Raw genomic sequence first — 26734 nt, forward strand, 5'->3', positions numbered from 1 at the left:
AGAGCCCTTGCTGCAGATCTATTTATCCTTCCAGAAGTTGAAAGGCCCCTCTCTGCCTCCTGTGCTTTACTGGAGCCTTATTATAATATTTTTGCCAGCAAGAGCTAAGAGGGGCTGAGCAAACCCAGTGGCCTTTCCCTGCAGCACCGAGCTTTGCTTTGCCTGGCCGATGGCCAGCGGAACAAACTGAAACCCAATCCCCCCCGGCCGACCCGCTGGCGCGGTAACAGCACGCTGCATTGTGAGCCGGCGGCTACAGGATATTTTGGATACTTCACTCAGGGATCCACTTAAACTCCAAGAGGGAGAGTGATTGATAGGGAGCGAGACGAAGCAATGACTGAGCCGGGATGGGGACTGCCCGCATCCTGCCTTGTGCCTGGAGCCCCAAAGGCCACCCCGAGGGCGGCCATACCGTGCTGCAGGAGCGGGCTGTGCTGGCGGTCCCAGTGTGTGAGAACACAGGAGCAGGCAGGTATTCCATTTTTCAATGCCTTTCCCTGAGAAACAAGGTCCTGATAGATAGATCCGTAAACAGAGGCAATGCGCAGCATCTTCATCACCCAGAGCACATTCAGTCTCCTGGGGGCTGACAGACAAGAAGGGAAACCCCAGAGATACTGCACAACTCCGGCAAGGGAAAGGTGTTGCCACTTTTTGGTGCCCCTGTGGAGCAGGAGCCAGCCCCATAGGCAGCAGCAGCAGGAGGAAAGTATGGGGCTCAGCTGTACATACTGGGATGCTCACACCCATCTGCTTGTGATGCTCGGGCAGGGCTGGCATCCCACGAGAAGACACCTGCAGGGCTCCCTGCATGCAACACCACAATTCTGCAGCCCCACTGCAAACTCACCCCTGCCTTTTCCAGCAGGATAACAGGGATTACCATGGGCTGAACTGTGCTTTCCCCACTCCCACACAGGTCTCTCTCCCAGCTCCCTGGTCCCTCACACCCTGTCTGTGTGTCTGTGTAACTGGATTCATCCCCAGGGGACAAAACCCAGGACTGACTGATGCTTTGTGGGTATTCCCAGGCCTTGTAGCCAGGTGCCTCTCCAGCCACCATCATCCAAAGGGACCCACGTGCAGCAGCCATCACAGGCACTGCCATGCATGGTGCTGGCTGCTCCACTGCCAGAAAGCTTAAAACCAGCAGGAAACCCCTCTAAAAGAGGGGACAAGCCCAGTTCTTGCCGGTCACCCAAGCACATCTTGCTTTCTAATTAACCCATCCATACAAAGTAACGCTGCCAGGCAGGCAGGGCTGCCCAGCTCACTCACCTTACAGGAGGAATACGGCCTGGCTCCAGCACCCGGGAAGACTGAGAAGGGCTGGGGCTCCACAAGCAACTCAGATTTTGAGATCTTTCAGGCTCTGCTGAAGATGCAGGTTTGGCTGGATGTGGGAGATAACCACGCTCAGCCTGGCTGCCAGGCTGCCCAGAGCCATCACTGCCCACGCAGTGCTCCTGCTTTCCTGCCACCATTTGGCCCAGCAGTCAGCAGAAACCTGATAACCACAATGGATCTCCCAGAAAGCTGCTCCAGCAGCACCAGGGACTGCGGCCATCGCTGGTAGCGTCTTCTCCTGGAGGAGCCGGCGTTTGTAGGTGGTCTGAGTTCAGCCGAGGGCAGGCTGCGAGCAGAGACAATGCAGATGCTAAATGCCAGCGAGCAGAGGCCCTCCTGCTGCTCCTGGGAATGCAGTAGCCACACAGAGAAGGCACAGATGCAGACATTTAACAGCCATTGCTACTGTCAGCGCTAATGATTCGGTCTCTGCAGTCGCACCAACCCCATTGTCTACAGGGCACCTTGCAGGGGGGGTTAACAAAGACTCATCCTTGCCCATGCCGTCTTGTCCATCCCAACAGGACAAGCCCAGAAGGGTAGGAGACAGTGAGGCCATTCCCTCCTTGCCAGGAGCCGCAGAGCTCTGGGGCTGGAGGCCCCATGCCCACTAACTCTTTGTGCAGATATTCTGCCCCTTAGAAGCCTCCACCACCCATTGCCCCGGTCCTGCTCGTGGCACGGCACAGCCACCACGCGGCCTGGCCCTGACCAAGCCCTCAGACACTGCCCCTGCTCCCTCCCACTGGCGCGCAGCAGTGGATGTCCTGGCTGGGTCCTGGCCGCAGCACCTGTGGGAAAGAGCAGCTTTACAACATCATAACCTGCTCCCTGCTCCGTGCCCCAAGGCTGGCTGGCACAAGCTGCAGGTGCAGGGCTGCCCCATCCAGGCACCCAGAGCTCAGCTCCCCTACAACACCCCAGGCCCCATATGATCTCTATCCTATTCAAGTATTTGTGCCTGGGAACAGCAGCAGGGTGACCACAGGAGGTGAGAGGTTCACCAAAAAGCCCAGAGACTGACTAGCAGCACCAGTTAAGTAGCACGTGCCGGGCTTTTGCGTGACATCCATCCTTCTTCCCCGCTAAGCACCCTCATCATCCGATGCAATGAGCACCGATGGGACCAGGAGGAGCAGCATGAGCCTGGGCACCGTTTTTGACCAGCACTGGCTCCTCTTCCCCACGAGGCAGTGTCCCCAGCCACCCCACCCCGAACTCGGGTGTGTGCAGCGAGCCCCGTCCCACCGCCCAGCACCGCTGGCACTAAATGAGGTTCTGCCACCCTGCATGGTGGCACAGGCTGGAAGCAACTCATTCCCAGCAGGCTGCGGAGCCCTGCTCAGCATCCCAATCGAGCTGTCCTTAATGGGCTTCAATTTTAATTTGCTTTTATTGGAAAACACAGATGGTGACCCCTCCTCCCCCCCACCCGAACGTATACAGGGTAATAACATTTACGGGGGAAAGATATTATCTCCAAATACAGCCAAAGCTCCAGCAAAAGCCCCACCACCACGCACTGACGCGCAGCTGTGCTGCACAGCCCCGTGCCTGGCTCGTAAAGGCAGGGCCACACAGAGCACAGGCACGCCGGGTGGAGGGGAGCATGGAAGCAAGACCAGGGCCCAGCAAAGGAGAACTGAAGACCAAGATTAGACCCCGCTGTGTTACAGCAAGCCAGCACGCTAACCTGGTGAGCCCCTTACATGACCAAGCCTTGCAAAGCAATACTGGGAGCTGCCTGCTGCAGACGGATGCCCAAAGCAGTGCCTGGAGGAGCTGTGCTGGTGGGCTTCGAGCACCCATGGCTCCAGCCGGCCACCTGCAACCAGGCAGGGAGCCTCAGAGCTCAGGGTGGCTGCAGGGAGGTGACAACAGCACAGAGACACGCTGTGCAGGGACCCACTGTGCAGGCAGCCAGGTTACAGACGAGCTGCTTCAGAGGACACACAGCGAGTTGGGAAAGGAGAAACACCGCTCTGGCAGTAGCAACTGGGAGCAAGGGCATCGGGAGTGATGCTCTGCAATGCTCCCAGCGCACACACTTCACCTCGCTGGCCCTGAGACAACAGCACAGCGAGCAGGGATGGAGCATCCTGCAAAGACAGAGCACCAAACAGCACCTGGCTTGTGCTGGAGCACCCACACGCTGGGGAGATGCTGCTCCCCCTCCTCCAGCCCTGCTGGCTCCTCCACACAGAGCCCAGTGCACCGCACAAGGAGCGGGTCCCAGGCTGTTCCATACCCCCCTCCACCAAAAGCCCAGGGCACACGGCTGAGCAGGGATGCTCTCCGCCGCGTGCTTGGCTCCGCGCGCTCACCTGCCAGCCAAGTCTTCCCGTTTTTCACTGTTTTTACTGACAGGCTGTAAATTTGCTTCTGGTTGGCAGCCCCAAGTGGGAACAGCTTCAGAGGAGCCAGCTGTAGGCTCGTCTGTGCTGAGCCGTGGAGGGGTGCACGGTGCCCCCCAGGCAGCCCTGGCAGCGGGGGGCTCCGAGCTGGGCTCCCAGCCCACGGGACTGACAGAGGAATTCCCGAAATCCCTGGCAGGGAGCTGGCACAGGGCTCGCAGGCTGACTGGTTTCTCGCGGCTCTCAAGGACGGCGTTTGAGGCAGCATCTCTCTGCACTGGTGTCCTCGGGGGATAGCGCGCAGCCACGCCAGAAATGTGAACCCCGCATCTCCGCAGGCCCCCACGCCGCAGATAAAGCGACGTCGGAGACGGCAGCTGTTAGCAGTGGGTATTTTTAGCGAGCTGCAAATGTTTCCACCCTTGGGAAAACTCCATCTTCAATACCTCACCGCAGAGAGGGGCTTCCTCTTTCAGGACACGCTCATCCAAGCGCCCCTGTCAGCGGGTTGAACCAAGGGGCCGGAGGACGGCGCGAGGCTGGTGCCGGTGCCCAAGCGATGCGCTCCGTCCATCGGCACCGCCTGCCATCCAGGATCTGGTTGGCCTTCCTCCAGGTTGGACAGCAGGAGAAATTTCTTCTCCGAAAGAGTGGCGATGCATTGGCGCAGGAGGTGGGAGAGTCCCCGTCCCTGGAAGCGTTCAAGGAACGTGGAGATGCGGCACTGAGGGACGTGGTCAGTGGGCACAGTGGGAGGGGTCGGGCTGGATGATCTTAGCTGCCTTTTCCAACCTTAGTGATTCTATGGCTCTGTTCTATGACTCCTCCATAGCACAGGCAGGAGACAGCCGAGAGGACGGCACGGGGAGGACAGTCTTCCCATGCAGAGGTCCCTACAAAGGCTCTGTCCTCCCTCCCCCTCCACCAGCCCCACACAGTGCTCCCTGCATGCTCCTGGCCAGCAGCAGCACCTGCAGATGAACAGGCAGAGCACAGCACATAGAGTGGAAAACCCATTCCCAAGTGTATTTCCCAAGTGGGAAACCAAGCTCCACACACAGGACAGCCCATGGGAGCTCTGTGCGCTGCACCGGCCCAGAGGCACCACCTGACAGAGCGAGAAGTCCCTGAGAATAGGGTGGAATGGAGCAGCCCCAAAGCAGGCACGGATCAGCTGTGGGATTGCCTGCAAAGCTGCCATACCCTGTTAAGGCTGCACTGAGAATTTGAGGGCTGGAGACCAGCACAGGAGCAGGGAAAGCATCCTGGAGATGTTTCTGCAAGCCTGCAAATCAGCCTGAAGAAGAAGCACAACAGCCTATGGAGCAGCATCAGGCAGGAACCCTCCCATGGGGATGGTGGAGAGCACGTGCCGCTGCTGGGAGATATTCCTGGAGACACTGACACTTAAGGAGACTCGTTTCCAACACAAAAATACCACAATCAATGTGGGCAATCACGGCGCAGACCTCATTTTGACAGCTGAAGAAGAGCAGATCAATGAACCGAAGATGAGCAGTTGCCTAGGTACAGACAAACATCATCTGATTACACATATGGGGGAACAGATTTTTTGCACCCACCAATAAGAAACACACTCAGAGGTGCAAAGGGGGGTAAATTTCCAAAAGTTGAAAGGGATTATTAGCAAAAATTGATTAGGGAAAAATGTAAACAAAAACAATGAGGAGTAATTAGAGCTGGCTTACAAAGGCTTTGCCAAAAATCTCATAAATCTGCCATCATAAAAGAAGGCATCCTTCGTTAAAAATTGCCTTGGCTTCGAATAAAAGAAAATAACGCAGTAAAAATAAACATATTGTATAAATTAAAAATAGGGGGAAGCTGGCAGCAGTAAATTAGCAGTTATAAAACGCAGACTAAAGGAAGTTAATGTGCCCATGAAAAATCTAACGCCAGCAAAGGTAAAGGAGAGAAAGCGGAACTTTTAAACACACGAGAAGCAAATAAAATCGGAGTGAGCTCACGGGGATGCTCAAGTGTAAAGCTGTGCAGGGAAGGCACAAATTCCTGATGCACGTCACTGCTGGTGCACATGAGACCCCGAGGCACCCGTGGAGCAGCCGGGAGGCAGAACAATACAGCAAGCATCAGGGAGGGAGGATCTGGGCCTGAGAGCAATGCAAACCCTGCAAGGAAGCAGTGTGCCTGCAGCCCTTGAGTGCTCCCAATAGGGCACACAGTGGGGACGCATCTCCCCACATAGAAAACCACCCGGCCAACGAGAGTGACGCCGCATCCTCCGAGCACCGAACACGTGCAGCTCTGCAGCGCTCAGTGCTTGCTGTCTGAGCACCATAAAAGCAACACGCTCCCAAAATTTAGTGTGCAGAGCGACCGAGGCGTTACTCGACAACCTCCTCAGCCTTGACATGGGGAAACCAGGCGCAAAGTCCTGTGCGGGGAATGCAGCATCCCCTGAATTCCCTACTCAGCATGAAGCAGACTTATAAATCAATGCCTGCAGGAGGAAAACACATGAGGGAGCAGTAAGTCCATCCTCCCCTTGCTGTTGCACTCCAGATGATCCTTGAATCCCACAGGTGCCATGGGAGGGGATCTCCTGCACAGGGATGAGCCAAACCCCCAGGAGCAGAAAAAGGATTTGACCGTGAGCCCTTCCCTGCGGGTGCTCTGGGGACACCAGCAGGGTGGAGGGCTCACGTGGATGGGTTTTCTCTCCCTTTGTAGGACTTTGAGCCCAGGTGACCACCAGCCTCCTGCCATCCCCAAACCCAGCAGAGCTGTTGGGACAGGCTGCCACACGGGCACCGTAACAGGGTGCTGGAATCTACCCGTCCTGCTGGTAACCCTCCCCGATATCTCCCTTGCAACCCACAGCTGGGTGCTGTCTGATCCAGGCTAAGGTGGAAAAAGGCTCCTTGAGCGAAAAACACCGTGATTCCAGGAAGCAGCGCTCCCACCAGAGATGGACACCGTGTTCTTCTGTCACCTCCTGCTGTATCCTGCCTGCAGAGCAGAGCCCTGGGGCTGCTGCCACCCCCCAGCACGGCCCTCTATCTGCTCACACTGCTGGAGATTTATAGACAAATAAAAATCTCTTGGCTGACCCTTTGTTTACTCCTCTCGGAGGAAATAATTAACTCTTGTTGCAGTTCTGATTCACAGTACGTGGATTTGAAGAACTTGGTAAAACTGTCCTTTAAAGTTGCCCCAGTTCAAGCAGTGGCTCCCACTCGTCCCCACATGGCGACATCCCCTGGCAGGACCCCATGCAAACCCCACCCACTCACACATCCCCTGCAAAAGCTGGGAGAGCCACAAGGAACAAAGCTGTGGAATGGGGAGACTGGGAAAGCACCCACAGATGGGTTATAGAGGAGCAGCAGTGCCTGTGCAGCACTTCTGGACACATGGATGGCATGGCATGGCATGGCATGGGGTGGCACAGGGACTCCTGCAGGTCACAGCCATGCTGTGCCACTTGGGGGTGGTAGCTGCTGTCATCCTTTTGGTTTCAACCACAGAGTCGCTGGCTGAGTGTAACACAAGATGATCCGACCTTCAGTGACGTTTCCCTCCGATAACCTTTTCTCCTTCAAATATCATAAATTTGCCCAACGGAGTCACTCATGTCAGAAATTGCTAAATTTTCTAAAATTTCTAAAATTGCTCCATGCTGAGATGTCCCTGCCTTGCCTAGCGAACTGCCCGGTGCTCCTGGCTCAGCAAAAGCCTCAGGAGCAGCAACATTTTGCATTGCAGAACAGGTGATAGGAGAGAGCACCTAACTGCTCAGCCACCACCAAACATACAGCACCTGGGATGTGGCAGAGAACCTGGTGACGTTCCAGCAAGCAGAGCACGTCAGCACTCACTACATGGATGGTGCAGCACCCCAGCAGGGACTGACATCCAAACCGGCCTCTGGGAGCCGAGGAGCCCCCCAGGAGCCATAGGGCTGGTGGCTGTCTGGACCGGGCCTGTTGTCATCGATGTGGCAGCGGGTGTCCCGGCGCGGCGGCAGGCAAACAAAGAGCGGTTCACGGCTCCATCGATCCGGAGGTCAGCCGGGTGAAGCGCGAACATCTGGTCCGACGCTGCCCAGCGTGGGCCGAAGGGCTTCCCCGGGTTTATTCAGACAAAGATGAGCCTTTCAGAAGGAAGCATCCAATATTGCTTTTAAGTTTCCCGGGACGGAAAGCCCTCCCCGGCTCTGCTTTGTGCCAGGTTGGAGCCCTGTGCTGCCTGGCCCAGCCATGCAGCACTTCCAGAAGAGCTCTAACAAAAGGAATGGGCTTTTGCTGCTGCGGGCTCGCACATTTCAAAGCCAGAAAGGGGACTGCCTGCCCAGCCCACCGACCCAGCACGTGCCCAAGGACGCTGGAGACAGGACGGTATTAGCCAGAGGGAAGAGCCGTGGGGGTCAGAACGGGTTTACGAGAAATCAGTCACCTTTGATCTACAGATTACCAGCAATAGCGTATCGACTACATCCCTGGGTGAGCTGCTGCACACTTAATTAGACACGTTGTTAAAAACATGCTCTTCTACTAGTCTGAATTAGTCCAGCTTCCAAGCCGCAGAGTCCTGCCCTGCTAAATTAAGCAGACTTTCACTATTAACAACCTTTCCTCCAGGCCAGTACCGGCAGACAAGGCAGAAGACACTCCTTAATCTGCTGGATAGAGCGAATGGCAGGCAGGTTTTCCGTACCTTGAGCCATGGCTGGGGGTGGGGTGTCTTCATTTTGACTCTCCTTTGGATGCAGACAACAGAAGCAAACCCCGCATCCAGGGGCAGGCTCCCTTTCCCAAAGAAAGCACCCACTGATGTGTCCTGCTTTCATAAGCAACATCTTAGGGGTCACAGGCATGGGCTGATGATTGGACTAGATGATCTTAATGATCCTAGGATTTTATGATCCGATCAGCTCTTTCAAACCAAGGGAAAGCATTATTGAAGCCCCAGTCATCATCTCCTGCCCCACAGCCGAGGTCTGCTCCCAGACACACATTGGTACTTGGTCAAACTTGCTGCTGGGGATCTCATTCCTGGAACATCATGGGAACCTCCCTCCCTGCTCCTGAATTACACGTAAACGGTTTGAGAGCCCTAATGACCTCGGTAAAAACTCTCAGGGTGACACACCTGCCCCTCTGTTTGAAAGCACTAAGTGCTATTCACGTAGTTTTCTTCTACACTAAAGGACTCCCCACAGTCTTTCCCCATCAACTCCTATCCACTGAGAGGACAAGGGAGAATGGGGGAATGGCTGTAAACTGAAAGAGGGGAAATCTGGATTAAATGTTAAGAGGAAAATTCTGTACTCAGAGGGCAGTGAGGCCCTGGCCCTGCTGCCTAGAGAGCTATGGGTGCCCCATCCCTGGAGATGCCCAAGGCCATGGATGGGCCCTGGGCAACCCAGTGGGCAGCAACCAACCCATGACACGGGGTTGGGTGGGCCTTAAGGATCCTCCCAACCTAAGCCATATTATGATTCCATGATAATTACTGCCAACCTAGGCAAAAGGAGACAGACAACGCATGTCCTCACGTGTAGTTCCATCTCCCATGATAATGAGAAGCCAGTCCTGCAGCTGCCCTTTCCCCCAAACCACACGCTTCCCTGGAATAACAGAGCACCAGCAGCCCTCAGCAAAGGGCACTGCTGCATGTTTATTCCTTGCCATTTGTTCCCAGCATTTCGGAGCTGGCCCCAGTGCCCACAGCACCCAGCCGCTACGCTGCTGAGCCCTGCTGCCAGCCAGAGAACCCGCCTCGCTCCCAAAGCCCTTTATTAGAAACACACAGTCACAAAATGATTCAAGTGGAATCCATTACACAGCATTTAGTACATATCATTTGTATTTCACAGCCGGCGATCCTTCCGATTTCACAGAGTAACGGCTATTAAAAAACCCCGCTGCAGCCGATGGGAAGGGATCAGTGCACTGGGTGGGAGCGGGGACGGAGGGAGCATTTCTTCAGGTCTGGGTTCACCTGCTGAAACTAAGACACACTTACAGTGTTTAGCATTACTTCTGCAAGGTGTCCGGGATGTCTGAAGACTTTTATAGTTCATGCACAGCAGGAGGGCTGTACCATGCCTTACTCAAATCAACTCACGGGTTAGCTCCTCTGCCACCTCCTCCTAGGTGCTTCATGCATTCCCCAGACATCCAGGATAGGGTTTCTGGGGCCATAAGGATCCATGGTCAAATGAAATTGTTGCCATTGGTCAATGCTTTTTACATACCACCAGCGTTCGGAGCAGAGTAAGAGAAGAAAATACAAAGACACGGTTTAAAACCTGAATCTGACCATTCTTAGAAATATGCAATTTCCCAAAGGGAAGGCTGAAAGGAAGCAAGAGGAATACATCGTTCTCATCAATGCCCTGCTGCACAGAAGGCATGTGATCCCATAAAAACCAGAACACTGACTACTCTCATCCCATAAAACCAGAACAACAGGTGATTCCAGCACGAGCATCTTGACCCATTAGAGACCTCTTCAGAACATAAACTGTGACTTAGAATCACAGAATAACAAAGGTTGGAAAGACCTCTAAGATCATCCAGTCCAACCATTCACCTACCTCCAATAGTGCCCAATAAACCTTGTCCCTCAGTACCACATCTCCATGGTTCTTGAACACCACCAGGGATGAGGACTCCACCATCTCCCTGGGCAGCCTGCGCTTGAGAGGCTCAGGTTGGTTATTAAAAGATTATTTATGATATTGCTTCCTCAGACAGGTGGAACACCAGAGAGGTGGGGCACCTCCAGCACTAGAGGTTTCCAGGATTTGACTGGACAAATCTACGGCCACCCTGACCACTGCTATGACTTAAGCCTCAGGAATGGGGACACCAGAGCTGGAAGTCATTTCCTACCCTGATCAAAGATGGAGATGTCTTGTTTTACCAGTGGAGCTGAAAAGCCTTGGTCTTCTAGGTGAGCAAGCATTGCTTCCAATCACTTCCTCAGCACAATGGCTCCTGTACAACGATACAAGCCACTGCCTCATCCAAATCTTAGTTTGCCACCCCGACGTCCTCTTCTTCTGGCAAGCTGAGCTACAATGCGCAGTTCTGAATTTTGTCTGCAGAAAGCTTGGCTGGAAATACCATCTGGGAAACGCTTTCCCACATCATTAAGACCTATCTCTACATTAACCATCCACGGAAGTAGGAACCCCAGCCCACTGACAGCACAACCCCTTCTGCCTACTCCACAATGCCCATCTGTTTAGTATTACAACTTAGTTGGTGGAAAAAAAAAAAAAAAGCATTGCTTTCTCTTAATTGTGTTATGGAGCAAAAAATAAGCAGATGCACAAAGACTGCAAAGCATAGATAAGGCGGGGTCTCCTGTCCTAACAGCAGCATGCCCACGCCTATAGAATCATCGAGTGGGTTAGGTTGGAAGGGACCTTAAAGATCATTGAGTTCCAACACTCTGCCATGGGCTGGTTGCCCCCCACCAGATCAGGCTGCCCAGGGCTCCATCCATGGCACTGGGCACATCCAAGGATGGGGCATGATTTCAGAAGATGCTAAAATGACTCTTTTTCCTTAACCAGCAGCAATACATCATGTCAGCTGAACTCTCACAGCCCCAGACCACCAGAGATTCTCCCTGGTGAGAAACCAACAAATATATGCGATGGACACAGAGCCAACAACTCGGCTCTCACCACCAGATTTCTGCTTCCCACACTACTCTGAAACACTGGTGCCTCTGGTACCTGTCAATATCTGTCATCATTACACTATACCATGCCCTGCAATCGGTGAGGACAGGCTCGTTACATAATTTTAATGCACAAAGTACATTAAAGACCCCGAGGTCTACAATTTCATACCTCATAATGATGTGGAAAGAGAGCTGAATCACTGTACCGGAAGCAAGTAACTGCCCCAGCACTGGTGATCACAGTTCTGCATTGGCCAAAGGGAGGACAGGACAAACCTGAAATGCCTTTCTCTGATTTTCCAATTGCAATAATTTCCCAGATCTTAGAAAATTTCCAGGCAGAGTCAACCAAAAAGCAAGAGAAACATTCACTTTTTTTGCTTTACATACAATCAGAGCTTCCTTTGCTGCAGTTCCTTGTAACAGTTTGTGAAGGATGCTCATGGCCAACCAGCCTGTGTGTTTATTAGGAAAGTAGGATGCAATTTCCATAGCCCCTCAGGAGGACAGGGCTGCTGCCTCCCATTAGCAGAAGTATTCATCAGCTCATACATAACTAACAACTTAAGGATTGTTTGAATGCAATTCTTCTAAAAATCACACCCGCCATTTGGAAGCACCCAGAAAATAACTAAGCCTTTGTCCACAACCTGAACGAATGCATCGAGACCACAACTCAGCTCATTTCTACACAGACAAGGCTATGAGAAGCCTACAGCCATCATATATTTTCATTTCTGGACATTTCAGATATGACACTTTCATAAACAAGCCCAAGGAACCGTGGCCACATGAAATTCCTGTAAGACATCTCAACAATAGGTTGAAAAATCAGATTCTGGGACTAGTCATTAACTTCTAATTGGAAGAAAACCACAAGAAAGCTCCACGGATCTGCTGCAGTGCTGGCATGAAAAACCGGGCAGTGGAGCAAACCTACCCAGTTATTTCCAGCCCTGTGTTTCCAGTGTCTCCTCTGCCAAAACGGAAGTGAGATAAGCTCAGAAGTCCTCAGGAAGGCAGGAGACCTCCAAAAGATCTTGGCCACTTGGCAAAAGCAGCGTGAGGAATGGATGGTGCAGACCCATGAGCCCCACAAGAGTATAAGGTAGGGGACAACCAACCTTGAAGTAGCAGAGATAATAACAGAATCATAGAATTGTGAAATCATTAAGGTTAGAAAAGACCACTAAGATCATCATGTCCAACCGTCAATCCATCCCCATCATAACCACTCATGGAATCACTAAGGTTGGAAAAGACCTCCAAGATTATCCAGTCCAACCATCAGCCCACCCCACCATGCCCACTAACCGTGTCCCTTAGAGCACAGATGGGAACTGGGAGAAAGCCCTAAAAAAAAAATCAGACACATCTCACAGGATAGAATCAACAGGCTTCAAGAATTAGCAAGTAGGATCCCATGAAAGACAGATCTAGTGGTCGGCAACCCTGTCTGTGGCAGGGGGTTGGAACTCGATGATCTTTAAGGTCCCCTCCAACCTAAGCCATTCTATGAAAGGATGAATGGGAGAAGAGATAAAGAAAACTGGTGATCCCTTAAAGACAATAATGCAGAAGCATCTCAGCACAAAAGAAGGATCGGGTTGGATTTTAGGAAAAATTTCTTCTCCAAAAGAGGGGTTGGGCACTGGAAGGGGCTGTGCAGGGAGGTGCTGGGGTCACTGCCCCTGGAGGTGTTCAGGAAACGTTTAGATGTGGTACTAAGGGACACGGTTTAGTGGGCAATATTGGTGGTAGGTGGATAGCTGGACTGGATGATCTTGGAGGTTTCCTCCAACCTTGGTGATTCCATGATTTTATGATCAAGTTTAGCAGACGCACTGTGATTACAATGCAGTGAAATCGTGAGCATTCAAGGTCTCGCTCAGGCTGAAATCACTTCTGGGAAAACAATGAAAACGCTGCTGTAATTCAAATCATAAAGAATTAAAGAACAGGAGTATAATTAGCACCAGTCAACATACTTCTGCAGGAAATGCGTCTTGTCAAACAAATCTGATTTCATTCTTCACTGAGATTACAAGCCTGATTGGTAAGGGTAACCGCGTAGAGGCAAGAGGCTTTCAGAGCGCTGAACCAGGAGGCGTGACGGCGGCACAGGGACGCAGAGCTGCACTCCTCCGATCACCAAAAACGTGCTGAAGGGATTAAGAGCTGATTAAGAGCTGGCAGGTTTCATACAGCCGTTCCCAGCTCCGCCGACCTCAGCGGGTTCGGCAGGATCTGGCCGCAGGTTCGTTTTCACCTTACAGCTGGAGAGGGATGAAGGAAACTCACGCTGAAATATCTGTTGCTCTCCCAGACTCGCAGAGCATCCTCAGGTAAAGGATGTGGGATTCACCTCCCCTGATGTTAGCCATATGGAAAAATAATGCTTCTGCTCTAATGGAGTTGTTAATTTTCTACAGATAGTAATGACAGAGAGAGAAGAGCCTCAGAGGACAAGTAGGAAGATCTAAAATAGCCATCCTAGACAGGTGGACTGAATTGCCCTCTGCAGGATGCTGTCTGAGGGGGTCTTCCCAGCAGCCTACATTACAACTATCATTTTTGTTCCAGTATTCCAACTGATCAAATCATCCTCTAGCTGGGGCAGGGGGCACAATCCTATAAACAATCTAAAGCGTGTTGGGAAATGCTCAAAAAGCTGTGCTCGTCCCACAGACACCCCTGAAGCCACTGCTGCTGGGGGTCAGCAGAAGTAAGAACCAGCCAGGAAAAACTCCAAGTGGACCAAGTGACAAAGGGACAGGGAACCGGGGAGAACTCCAGCACCGCAGGACAGGAGCTCCCCCTGCACAATCACCTGGAAAAGTGGACACAGAATTGAGAAACAGCTGTGAGGACACTGCTCAAGAAATGGCCACTCTTCCTTCCCTCCCATCGCTCCAAGAGCAGGAGTGTGACCACTGCAAGAGCCACAGAATCATTAAGACCGGAAAAGACCTCTAAGATCATTCAGTCCAACCATCCACCTACTACCAGTATTGCCCACTAAACCACATCCACCCTTGCTCAAACTACAGCAGAAAAAAAAAAGGTTGGAGGTGTGCTGGAAGATGGGAAAGGGACGTTCTCAGGCCCTTGCCCACCCCAAGGGTCGGCAGCACTCCCCAGTGCCCCAGCAAATGGCAAATCCATCCTGAAAAATCCCCTAGCAGTGGGGAGAGAGCAGCTGCTGCTGTCAGTGCCTTCTGGGCTTGTCACCACTGCCTCTTACCCCCCGTAGACCCAGCCAGCTCTACTGACATCCAACACCGCCTCTGCCAAGTCAGCCCAGTTGGGTTCCCCCACTAATGCAAGCAGAAAAGTCATTCTTTGGGGGCTCCTCTAATGCGCTGCCTCCTCCCCCCCGCCAAAAGACTTAGTCAAAGCAAATGCCAGACCCATTAAGAGCAAAGGACCTCACAGCCAACAGAGAAATTCTTGGGCTTGATGGACTGTTTATAGAGTCTTTTATAGGAAGGATGGGTAACCTAATCCCAACTACAACATTTTTTATGCTGCTCTATGAGGGTTCAGCTGTGATTAAACTGTTGGCACAGTCCCATGGCACATAAAACCATGGAGACCAGCAAGTCTCATCCCTGTCGGAGCCCTGCAAATGCAAGCGAGAAAACTATTCCAAGCATTAAAGACCGCTGGGCCCTGCTGCCGTATCGGTGACACGGCTGCTCCCGCTGCAAGCATCACCACTCACACCTCCGACAGCTTCTGCTGTCTCAAGAGACCAAAATAAAAGCAGTGTGGCAGTCACCGTGCTGATCTCAAGCTGCAGTCCAGAGCAGTACAAAGGATGACCTCCCCCAGGACTCGTTCTGGGTACCAGAAGCTGGATACAGAAGAAGTAACAGCTCCTGCAAAAATATACACTCGAGTGTCACAGGGGCTCTGTATCCTTCCCTCCCAGCAGCAATCCCAGGACCAGCACACGGCCTCCATCCTAAGACACCAAGCAAATCCAACAGCAACATTTTGCTGCTGGTTAGGCGGCTTCATTTTGAGTAAAATGGGGAAAAGAATCCCTCAGCTCACACCCATCTGCCATCACATACACAGCCTGAGCCTTCCACGTTTCCGCGGGGGCTTGGGGAGCACGGTTAGGAACATCAGATGAGTAGGGACCATCTCACTGGGCTGGTGGGTGGGATTTCAGAGACCAGAACATGTGAGAACCAGCAGGCACAAAGCCAGCATCTTCAGGCACTTCAAACACAGGGTTTGTTTTATTGGTCTGTAACAGTGCTATAACAAAGACTATTTTATTTGTGTTTTGTTGATTCATTCATCAGTTTGGTTGCCCTCACGCTACCCAGCTAAGGCTCCCCTGCATGACGGCTCATTTCCCCCAGGGCCAGCATGCACCTGCTCCAGGTGGGCTCCCAGGGCTCCTGTTGACCCATGGCCACGCATGGCGGCCTTTCACAGTCCAAACTCTGGAGCGTGCCAATTTCAAACCCCTTTTCTGCAGGATCATAATCCAGTGAAAGACGTCACAACCTCAGAACCCCTTCCTCAAGCATCCTCAGAAAAGGGGCACGTCCCTCAGTGCACAGCCGGTCCCTTTATGTGGGATGGGACTTCGCCAGCAGTTTAATTTTAGTCCAGCACGAGCCTGCAGTACATTCCTGTAGCCAACGGGAGGAGGCTCACGAGTGCTTTCCAATGCTATCACCTGATGCCATTAGCATCTGTGTGGTTCATCCCTCCAGCAATGCACTGAGCCTGGACTCCCGGACACAACCTGTGCAGGGAGATGGAAGCTTTGCTGGAAATCCATGCAGTGCGTTCAGCCCGCTGGATGACTATCAGAGATGACAAGGGACAACCTGTCAGCTGCGGAGCCCTGCGTGGTGCTGGGGAGGAGCTGGGCGCTGTCAGACACGCCGGTTGAGGAAGCAGGGATGCCCACTGATGGGGAAAGACAGGAAGGGAAAGCTGAAGAGCCCTCAAACATCTGGGGCTGCCCACGCTCCACACGCCCAAGCCCAGATGCGGCCAAGAGGCAAGGCACCACCCAGACATTGAGAGCACAAAGGAGGGGACCGTGCCCCACCAGAGCCCCAATGATCCCTGCCAGGAGACCCACAGAAGGGGCCAGCCCTTCTCAGCACCTCTGGCCACCAAGCAGCTCAAGGCCAATGGTCGGCACACCCAGGGCTGACCTCAGCAGGACACCCAGGCCGCCAAGTAATTCCCGTTTTTTCTTTTTTCCCTGGATAGCCCACACACCAAGGACCTCCCAAATACATGGTAAAATGCCAGGTCAGCTTTCCAAGGGCTCGGCACCCACAAAACGGAGCCCAGGTCATATTTAGGCCACCCAAATTACAAGGCAAGATTTCTGCTTAAGGGTGACCTGCTTCGCTTCCTCTGGCATGAGACCCCACCTGGGAGGCACAGGCTCCATAGGTCCCTCTTTGGCATTGCTTATTTCTCCAACATGCCACTCCCAAACCTCCTGCAGCCCCAAACCCACTGGGCCACATAAGCCAGCCCCGAGCACAGAGATGCAGACGACAAACGGGAGCAGCTGCCAGCAAGCTCAGTGCTTCCAGAGGATCTGTGTTTATCAAAAGCTGTCGCTCTCCAGCCAGAACAGGTGTCAGTCACAGCAAAATCTCATGGCAGCTATTCAATCTGAAGGCACAGAGTTTGACATCAGGGAAAAAGAAAATAAAAAAAAGCATCGTTAGCAACTTCTCTGCTCTCCATCTCTACTACAGCCCTGGTAGAAGGAAGGTGAAGAGCCAGGAGGAGAAAACAGCGTGCATCAGCGCAGCAGTGACCTGAAGCAGGCACCCTCCCCATCATGAGGAGATGCTCAGCGCAGACCTGGCCACCTGTGCCACGTCAGCCAGCTGCCCCAGGCTTTGTCCCACCCACGGACCTCCTTGCTGCTTGGAGATTTATGCTGAGAGTGACACAGAGCAGCCCCTGCGCTGCCTCTGCAACACTTCCCACTAGCCAGACACCAACCCCTACTAACACTGCCAACATCCTAATTAGCACCTTCCCTGTGCCTACCCTGCTCCCGACTGCTCTGCATCTGTCCGAGGACACGGCACAGGACTCAAAGCATCTCTGACGGTACAGCAGCAGTCCAAGATGCACCCCTTCCCCTTCGGAGCAGCTGGCACCGCCTGCTCCTGCAACCCATGCCAGTGCCCCTGCTGCTCTGCTATGTGTCTGCTGTCAGGGGATTTCCACATGGCATGAAGCACGCTTCTGTGTTTATCCTTTCCAAGCCTCCACAGCAGTGCTAACATGTGCCGAGGACAGGAGAAGCCCAGAAGATCCCAGTTACACTGGAGCTATCTAGCACACTGCAAGCTAGGTAGGAGGAGTGAGGCTTTGTCTCCAGGAGAGGAGTGCATGCCAGCCATCCCCGAGTCCAGAGCAACAACCAGCCGCTCTCTGCTCCCCCTCCACAAGGCACAAAGCACCAGCTTGCATTTCCTCCTGGAGCTCAGCAAATCGTGTGTCTGCCTGCACTCAGCACGCAGGTGCTATCTCGGTGTGCATGCATGCAGCTTGCAAGCCAGGGCGTGCATACAAAGGCTGCAAACAGGCACAAAACCCGCCACCTGCGCTCCGCAGAGGCGAGCACGCAGCTCGTGGGGTGCAGGATCCTGCAGGAGAGACACGCTGCAGGAAATGCTTTCCCCAAAGCTGGCATACCACAATTAACTCTCTGCAGCCTGGCCAGCGCTCTCTCTCTGCAGGCAGCGCACCCAGCCACCTCCTACACCTTGTTTTATTCCATCCACGCCGCCCCCAGTTCACGCATTTCTCCTGCTTGCTTTGTCCCCTGATACCAGGCAGGCTTAAAAAGTAAAACAAGGCAAAGATTTATTAAGTGAGGCTCGCAGTAAAGGTTTCCGAGTTACAGTTGTGGAGCCTGGAAACAGGATTACAAGCAAAGCAAATCATAAAACGCGACTGTAACCTCGACACAGCAAGATGTGACCCCTCACGTGTTCCAGCCTATCTCACACCCAAGCATGTGGTGTGCACAGCCTGCAGGCTCACACCACTGCACAAACCTCTCCTGAGCTGCTCTCTCTTCGTGCCTCGTGCTGCAATCATCCCTCTGTTGCAACCATCCTGATTTCAGGAGCTTAACTTTCCACCACGCTTGCTGACCTGTGCACCAAAACACAAATCAGCTACAAATCTATTTGTCTGCCCAGAATGTTCAACATCACAGAGTTCTTCTTCAGATCCATCCTCAGAACAAACAGCCGATATGGGATGAATGTGTCATCCCCAGGCACATCTCTGGGACCACGCTGTCCTCCTCGATGAGACTGGTGATTCACATCACCCCCACCCCATCCAGCCCACCACAGAAATCAAACACTGGGCACAAACACAAGCAACTTTTCACTAGCATATCCTCAAAAAAACTCCTGAAGTGAGTATAACCTCTGTTACCCCAAAAGCTTAGTTTGCAAGAATGGGATGTATCTGATGAGATAGAGGCTTAAAGCCAAATTGTTAGAAGAAATTATCTGAGGTTGTAGCGAGGTGAGGGTTGGCCTCTTCTCCCAAGTAACAGCTGTAATACAAGAAGGAATGGAGTTAAGTTGTGCCAAGGATATTAGAAAAAAATTCCTCTCTGAAAGGGTAGTTGTGCAGCAGAATAGGCTGCCCAGGGAGGTGGTGGGGTCACCTTCCCCAGAGGTGTTCAAGAGATGTGGAGATGCAGTACTTAGGGACACGGTTTAGTGGGCAATATTAGTGGTAGGTGCATGGTTGGGCTGGATGATCTTAGAGCTCTTTTCCAACCTTAATGATTCTATGATTCTTATCCATACCCAGCTGTAGAGGGCTCCAATGAAAGACACTGCCATCTCCTTCCTAGGAGCACCAGCCGCTGTCCCATGCCTGGAGGGAGCGGAGAACAGTGGATCCAGGCAGAAATGAGCCTGGCAAGAGTGGAGAAGGCTCTGGGGGGAGCTGAGAGTGGCCTGTCAGTATCTGAAGGGGCTGTAAGAAAGAATGGGACAGATTCTTCAGCAGGGTCTGTTATGACAGGACAAGGGGAAATAGTTTCCAACTTTATGAGGGGAGATTTAGATTGGATATAAGGAAGAAGTGAGGTGAGGCACTGGCTCAGGTTGCCCTGAGAGGTAGTGGTGCCCCATCCCTGGAGACACCCAAGGTCAGGCTGGACAGGGCTCTGAGCACCTGATGGAGCTGTGGGTGTTTCTGTTCACTGCAGGGGAATTCCAACCCAAACCATTCTGTGATGGTATGATAAGAACCTTCAAGACCATGCAATGACACATGCAAAGTTTCATATCCACTGACATTTCATATGACCCCCATGCATCAGTGCTGCGGACAATGGAGATGCCTTCTCCCTCCGGCATCCCTCCACTGAAATTGTTCTAACTCACAGAGGGTCAGGACAGCTCTCCCCCTCCCCTGCCTCATTGTATGCACCAGCAGAGCACTGGGAAGACCCTCAGAGGCCATGTGGGAGCAGAGGGAAGCCCTTTGCCGCCCACCCCACAGCCGCCCCCTCCTCTCCCACCCCACGGGCTCGGCAGCCAGCCACAAGCAGCCCAGGAACGGGGCCGCCGAGCCCATTGTTCCCTTTGTCTGGCCCTTGGAGCACGAGCCCGCGCTGTTCATGCCACCCCCTCCACCTCGGGGCTGTTCGCACGCCCGGCTGCCCTTGCTACCCTCAGCCCCCGGGGTTGGGGCCCAAGGGGAGCAGGAAGGCACTGACCCCGGGACCGTGGCCCTGCGGATGGCAAAGGCCTCGCTGTGGTCTGTCTCCTCCTGCAGCAGGCCCTGCCATGGCCTCGCTGCTCCCTTGGCTTGTCTAAAGCAGGCTGCACCCCGCAACAGGCCCCGGCCCCCTGAAACGCGGAGCAAGGTGGAGAAAAGTGCTAAGAGGTGTCTGCCAGACAGCCTTTGGCCTTGCCCGGGCTGCCCAAAAAGGCAAGGCCGCACGGCATGCCCCAGGCTGGGCAGGCAGCACAAGGGGTGCGAAACACACCCAGACCCCAACACTCAAGGCCTCAGAGTCTGGCTCAGCTGGGAAACCTTCACAGAGACCCCACAAAGCCCCACCAGGCTCCCCAGCAAGGAGAGAGAGACCACCGGAAGGTTCTCCAACAAGGAGGGCAAGACCCAAGCAGCAGGACCAGCCCTGCGTAAAGCTCAGATCCCACTCGAAAAGGTCAGGAGGGTCCACGGCCGCAGCAGAGAGCAAAACAGAGCAACATGAACCCCTCCATACCCAGAGAGGTGGTGGTGCCCCGTCCCTGCAGACATCCAACATCAGGCTGGACAAAGCCCTCTCTGAGCACCTGATGGAGCTGCAGTGTCCCTGATCGCTGCGGAGGAGTTGGCCCAGATGTCTTTTAGGGTCCCTCCCAGCCCAAACCATTCTATGATTCCATGCTTTGCCTTCAGTGGGGTGCTTTGCCCTGATCAATGCGCTCCTCCACCGCCTCTTGGTGCCCCTTCAGAACATGACGCCGGCATGGCAAAATAATAACATACCACCCCATCACCACCTTTTACACACCCCATCTCAGGTCCATCCACCTCCACCGTACAGCCATCTCTGTCCTTTCCCAGCACTTCCCTCTTCTGAGCCGATGCTTTCAAAGAGCCATCCACAATGACTTTAAGATCTCTTTCGTAAAATGCTAATAAGTAATTTAAAGACTGCCACTGCGTATGCATGGGTTTAGGGTAATTTTTTCCACGTGAATCCCTTTTCATTCATCGCTGACTACGTATAATCTGCCACTTTATAGCCCGGTTATCCAGTGTCATGAGATCCTTTTACAATATTTTAAAGACAACTGTTGTTTTTAATCACAGAATGCTTTGGGTCGGAAGGGATCTTAAAGAACATCCAGTTCCAACCCCCCTGAATAATTCCGTATAATCTGCAAACTTTCTTGCCATAGAGTTCCCACCCCTTTCTCGCACACTTATAAATACATTGCAAAGCACAAGCCTCATGCTGACCCGCATCCATTGGGGAAAATGACTCTTTGTTTCCCCTTCTTTAAGCAGATTTTAATCCATAAGAGAGCCCTTCCTCTGAAATTACTAGTCTGGAGATACCGAGATCACCCAGGGAGCTCTCCTTAAAGCGTGCGTGCCCTGTCTGCTCCGGCCCCAATATCCATTTTCCTGATTTACGCTATAAAACGTGACCTCCCCTGCCAACACTTCAGCCACTCATCCCCAAACATCGCCGTTTGGAAGGGGGAAATTTAAGATGTCCCCAAGTGCTCTTTTCTGATTATTTTTAACTCCGCCCCCTCTGATTTCCCAATTCTGTTTTTCTGTTGGTTTGGGGTTGGGTTTTTTTTTCCCCCCACAAGTTATTCTTAAAACTCCTCTTACTCTGCCATATATGGGCTCACATCCACCATGCCACAGTTTATGTTTTTCTGTTTTCCTCTTTTAGACAATACTTCCACATTCTGAAGAACATCCTTTTGCCTCCAGTGATATCCACCAGTTTGCTGTGATTCTGTGGACGTGATGTCCATCCCCGGATAAGGTGAGGCTTGAAGTGAAAAGAAGGCAATTTATCGGACCTAATTAATAAAGCTTCATAAACTTCAGGAGCTCACCAGCCCTTCCTCCTTCCCACCTGGCGACAGCACTGAGCTGCAGCACAGCTGCTCCCATGGAGCCGGTCCTGTGCCTCACACCACACTGGGACTACATCAAGAGATCCTCCTCTCGTGGGCTCTCTGAAGAGCTGCAATTATTCACAGTCACTAAAACTGTAATTTCTGAATGACGCCCCTTTGTGACATTTATCCAGTTTAGATGGAGGCAAGTACCATCTGCAATTATAGCCACGTTCCCTGCCCTCGCAGCCTGTTTAATCTCCCTTAACATTTGGCTATCAGTGCCACGACTCGGGTCAGAGGGGTAACAGAGATCTAACGCTGCTCCTTCATCCAACAAGCACAGAAATTCAGAGAGGGGCTGACAGCACGGCGTGATGCTTGTGTACTCCCTCACGTCCACACTGCTCAGCTCCGGTGCCTGCACCCTGCCACAAATCACCTCCCATCCAGCACAGATACCTGACAGCAATATAAAATTCTGGTATTGATACATCTCTGCAAGCCCCGAAGAGCCACGTCCCTGCTGTGAGTGCCAGGTCCCGCACACGTCAGCCCGTTATCACAGGAGGCCCCATCTTTCCCCCCTTATCTCACTGCTGAACTTTTGCCTTCGAGGATCTCCCTGTTGCACGCAGCAGGGAATGGACAGCCGTGTTTCACTCTGGCGTTCCAGCGAGCCAGAAGCAGATGGGAGCTCACTGAGTCTTTTTTGGTAAAATCTCACTTTCTCCAAGACAGGAACTTCACATCTGCTCCCAGCCAGGCTCACGCACAGCACCCACCTCTCAGCCCAGCGTGGCGTGGCCAGGCTGTGGGTGCATGTTAGGGCAGGAGCAGTGGACTCAAACTCATTTATCACCGCCGCGGCTGTGCTCACACAAAAGCAGAAAGCTGAGGACCCAGTATTTACCCAGCTTCTCCAGCAGGTTTTGCAGTTCTACCGGTGTCCACCCTTCTTTACAGCCACTGCAGGTATGTGTACACAAACAACGAGTGCAGGCAGATCCTTCAGCGCAGCAGACCCCTGCTCCCAGCCATAGGGGACAGCCCCTCGGAAACATCCCCAAGGCACAGCTGCACCTGCATCACCCCAAGTCCTTCTCCAGAGTGTTCCCAAGACATAGGTGGCACTGGAGCTCTGCCACTCCAAGCCATGTCTCCATGGCTGGCTTCTCATAGCCCTGTCCCCAAGGCATTTCCTTCCAGCACCTCCTCCCTGGGTTTGGATCAACCAGCCTGGAATTACAGCAGGGACTGGGAACAGTGGAAAGAAGCAGAGAAGCAGTCCCTGCAAACTCAGCTGCTATGCGCATATCTGAACTGGGCACCAGTGTATGGGTCTACTCCCGGCCGCCGCAGCGATGCAGCATGCACCTCGTCAAAAATTAACCCAGGGAACAGAGCCCTGGGGGAAGGCAGAGCACACAGAGAGGTATCACAGACCCAAAATCAAGGTCTCCACTCCACACCTCAGTGCAGGTTTACAATATTTGTTTCCAGCCTGGTCTCAGCACCAGATAAATCACGCGCTGAGCTAATTGGCATTGCTCCTCCGCCTCTGGGGCTGGAGGAGGTGGTGGAAGAGCTCAGCAATGGGTCACTCCAGGGCCACGCAGACATGAGCAGGGAGACCATACTTTAACACTGCAATATGCCACAGCACGCACACAGAACACAGCATACCACATCTCAAGCGTGTGTACGCAGTGCAATAAGTGCATAATGTGTCTTATAGACATTACACTCCATGACAACTATGCACAAACAAGCAGCTCCTGCCTCCAGCTTGCAGCAGCAATGGGACCCCTGCCCACCCCACACCCCATCCTCTGGAGCCCACAGCCCCGCTCCGGGGCCAGCCGTGCCCTCGCAGATAGGAAGGCCATCTCATTTCTCCTTCCACATTTTTTGGCATGGAGCTGGCTTTCCTCCAGCCCTCGGGAAACTTGCCAGCGCTGCAAGGTTTACAAAAAGTTAACTCCAAAGAGGGGTGAAGAGTGCCTTCATTTTTTTCCCCTTGGCGTGCGATTTTAAAAACGCGTCGCTCCCATCCTCATCTCCCCCCCCCCTTCCCCAAAATACCTTGGAAGCATCCCTGCTCCAGATACGCCGTGCCACGCAAGCAGCACATGCGAGCAGCAGCACAAAGAGGGCCGTGAGCGATAGCAGCCCTGTTACCAATGGTGTGGTGTGGGATCCAGACCCTTCCAGCACTCCTTTGTTCTTGAATTTCTTTCTTTTTTTTTTTTTTTTTAAAATACGCACACACACAAAAAAACTTTCCTTCCATAAGCCTGAACTTTCTCAGCTGCAGATAGATACCTTGCGACGGCCTGAACAACTGCACGCCACTCTTACCCTCTGCTTTATGTACGTTGTCATCCACCTCCCTGTTTTCCATATTGATTTATGTCTCACGTTCTTTTCACATTTCCTTTCAGCAGAGATGTTTTTACCCCAGCAGCCTCTCCTCCCGAGCCCGGGACACGCAGCGAGTAATCAACTTCCAATTTCCATGCACACTCCTGTTTATATTTCCTTCCCTATCGGCTTTGTTTCTAATTAAGGTTTGCTAAATGCACGAGAACATATAGTGTACAGAGAAATATAAAGCATGTAGATAAATAAACACCGCGCACACACGCGCACTGACTAAGGCTGCATTCTCACTGCGCTTTCAACCACCGATCCCAAAGCACTTTGTCATGTTCATTAACAAAACCTCGCAGCTCCCTTGGGAGGGACGCTTGTATTATTTTACGCCTTGTAATTAGGCAAACTGAGGCACAGAGGAGACAAGTGAAATTACCAGCATTACGGCAAAGCTCTGGAGCAGAGCTGAAAACAGGGCTCAGGAGGAAGGTTCCCTGGGCAAATCACCAGAAGAGAGCTGGATGAGCCCTGCTCTTCCCATGTTGGCCACGGACATGGTGGGGAATCTGCTGAATAGCAACAGTGACATTGCCACCATGGGAGGTGGCTCCAGCTGCCGTGCCCTTGGTCATCACCGGGCACTGGAGTCACTGCCCACGCCAACAGGGCGCAGAGCATCAGGAGAAGCAGATGGATGCTGTGCCTGAAATGGCAGCTCCCAAAGGGAAGGATGGAGCAGAGGGGCACCCCGGGAGCTCAGCCCACGCTCTCCTGTCAGCTCTGCAGAAGGAGAGGAAGGCCGGGGCACGGCTCACACAACCCCAAGACATGTGCAGCACGGGAGAAAGACAAAGCGCAACGAACCTCGTGTGTGGAACTCGAACCCCAGATGGGGATGGCCACCGGACCTTCAGCTCTCACCCCACAGCATCCCTATCTCTGGGAGCACATCTCACGTCCATCACCTCGGTGACCTCCCCACCCACGGACATCTCTTCCCCATCCCTCGGAAGAAGCATCCGCACACCCAGCCCTGCGGCCCCAGACACGGTGGTGGGAAGGTCAACCCATTCCTCTTGTTTCCAAGCAAAGGACAACCCCATACTGCCCAGCACCTCCTGGTGGGGTCCCACACCCCTGCAGGAGGCTCCCACACCCCATCCCAGGATGGGTCCCTTCACCCGCAGCGTGGCCGAGGGCTCTGAGCATGAACACTGCTGCTGCGGGCAGCTTAGGCCACACGTCCCACGTGGACATGTGCTCCCACAAACGCGTTCATCACCCCCCCCCCCCCCAACCCCTAATTAAAACCATACCACGCTCATTTGAATAGCATAGCTGGCTAGCGCTCTCCGCTGCAACGTAAATAGTCCTATTTATGCCAAGCTCCCATATTGTAAATATCACGATGTATAGCCGGCCAACCCATGAGTCATCTCCCAAAACTCCAACTTAATAAATGGTGCCTCATCCACTGCTCCAGACAAACACCGTCCGGACGTCTCCCACCACCTCCACACCCAACGCAGCAGCAAGGCACAGACCCACGGAGCCCCCAGACCTCCGCGGCACCGCAGGCGTGGCCGGGATGCGATGCGTTGGGACCCCAAAACGGGAATGCAGCGCGGGTGCTCCCAGCCACGCAGCCAGCCCATAATGGGAACCCAGCCCTCGGCCGTACACCCATCCCTCGGCCACGCACCCACCTGCCGCTGCCTCTGCTTTGTCTCAGCCCCGGGGGGACCCCTCGGGGGAGCGGCCGGAGGACGCAGGAGGCCTCGCTCGGGGGGACCCCAAAGCCTCTCCCCAGCATCCCCGGGAGAGGGGCTCGGCGGTTCCCAGCGGGAGGTGCGGTGGGAGATGCCCACGTCGGTACGGGGATGGCGGAGGGGAGGGAAGGGCCGGGGTGGGGGGGGAAGGCTCCACCTGGGGCAGCACTTCCCCGAAACTTCGCCTTCCCTCCCTTTACACCACCCCCCACCCCCCCACCCCCAGGAAGGGGTGCGGCGTGGAGGGAGGGGGAAGGCCGAGTGCCACCCCTCGATTAAATAAATAAATAAATAAATAATAAACGAGAAGGAAAAAAAAGAAATTACGAAATAATAACGATGATCATAATAAAGAGGGGTTCTGCCCCGGAAAGGCCCCTTTCCTTACCTTCCACGGCGGCGAGCAGAGGCAGGAGGGCGAGGGGCAAGCAGCAGAACCACAGCGGCCCCATGGTGCGCTCCGGGCCGGGCATCAGAGGCGGCGGCGGGGCTCCATGGAGGCGGCGGAGCGCAGAGCCGAGCCCCTCGCTGGGGCTGGGGCCGCCGCCGGCGCGGGCAC

General features: G+C 53.5%; 1 protein-coding gene across 4 annotated transcripts in view; it reads right to left on the bottom strand.

The window, feature by feature from the left end:
- EPHB2 (EPH receptor B2) overlaps positions 1–26728 on the bottom strand; it is a 107946-nt gene extending 81218 nt beyond the window's left edge. For all 4 annotated transcript variants that reach the window (XM_021417388.1, XM_021417386.1, XM_021417387.1 and 1 more), the window contains exon 1: positions 26564–26728. In XM_021417388.1, coding sequence (XP_021273063.1) covers positions 26564–26648 — 85 coding nt within the window. In that variant the 5' untranslated portion in view covers positions 26649–26728. The remainder of the gene's footprint in view (positions 1–26563) is intronic.

The sequence above is a fragment of the Numida meleagris genome, chromosome 20 (genome assembly GCF_002078875.1).
Source record: "Numida meleagris isolate 19003 breed g44 Domestic line chromosome 20, NumMel1.0, whole genome shotgun sequence".
Classification (NCBI taxonomy): domain Eukaryota; kingdom Metazoa; phylum Chordata; class Aves; order Galliformes; family Numididae; genus Numida; species Numida meleagris.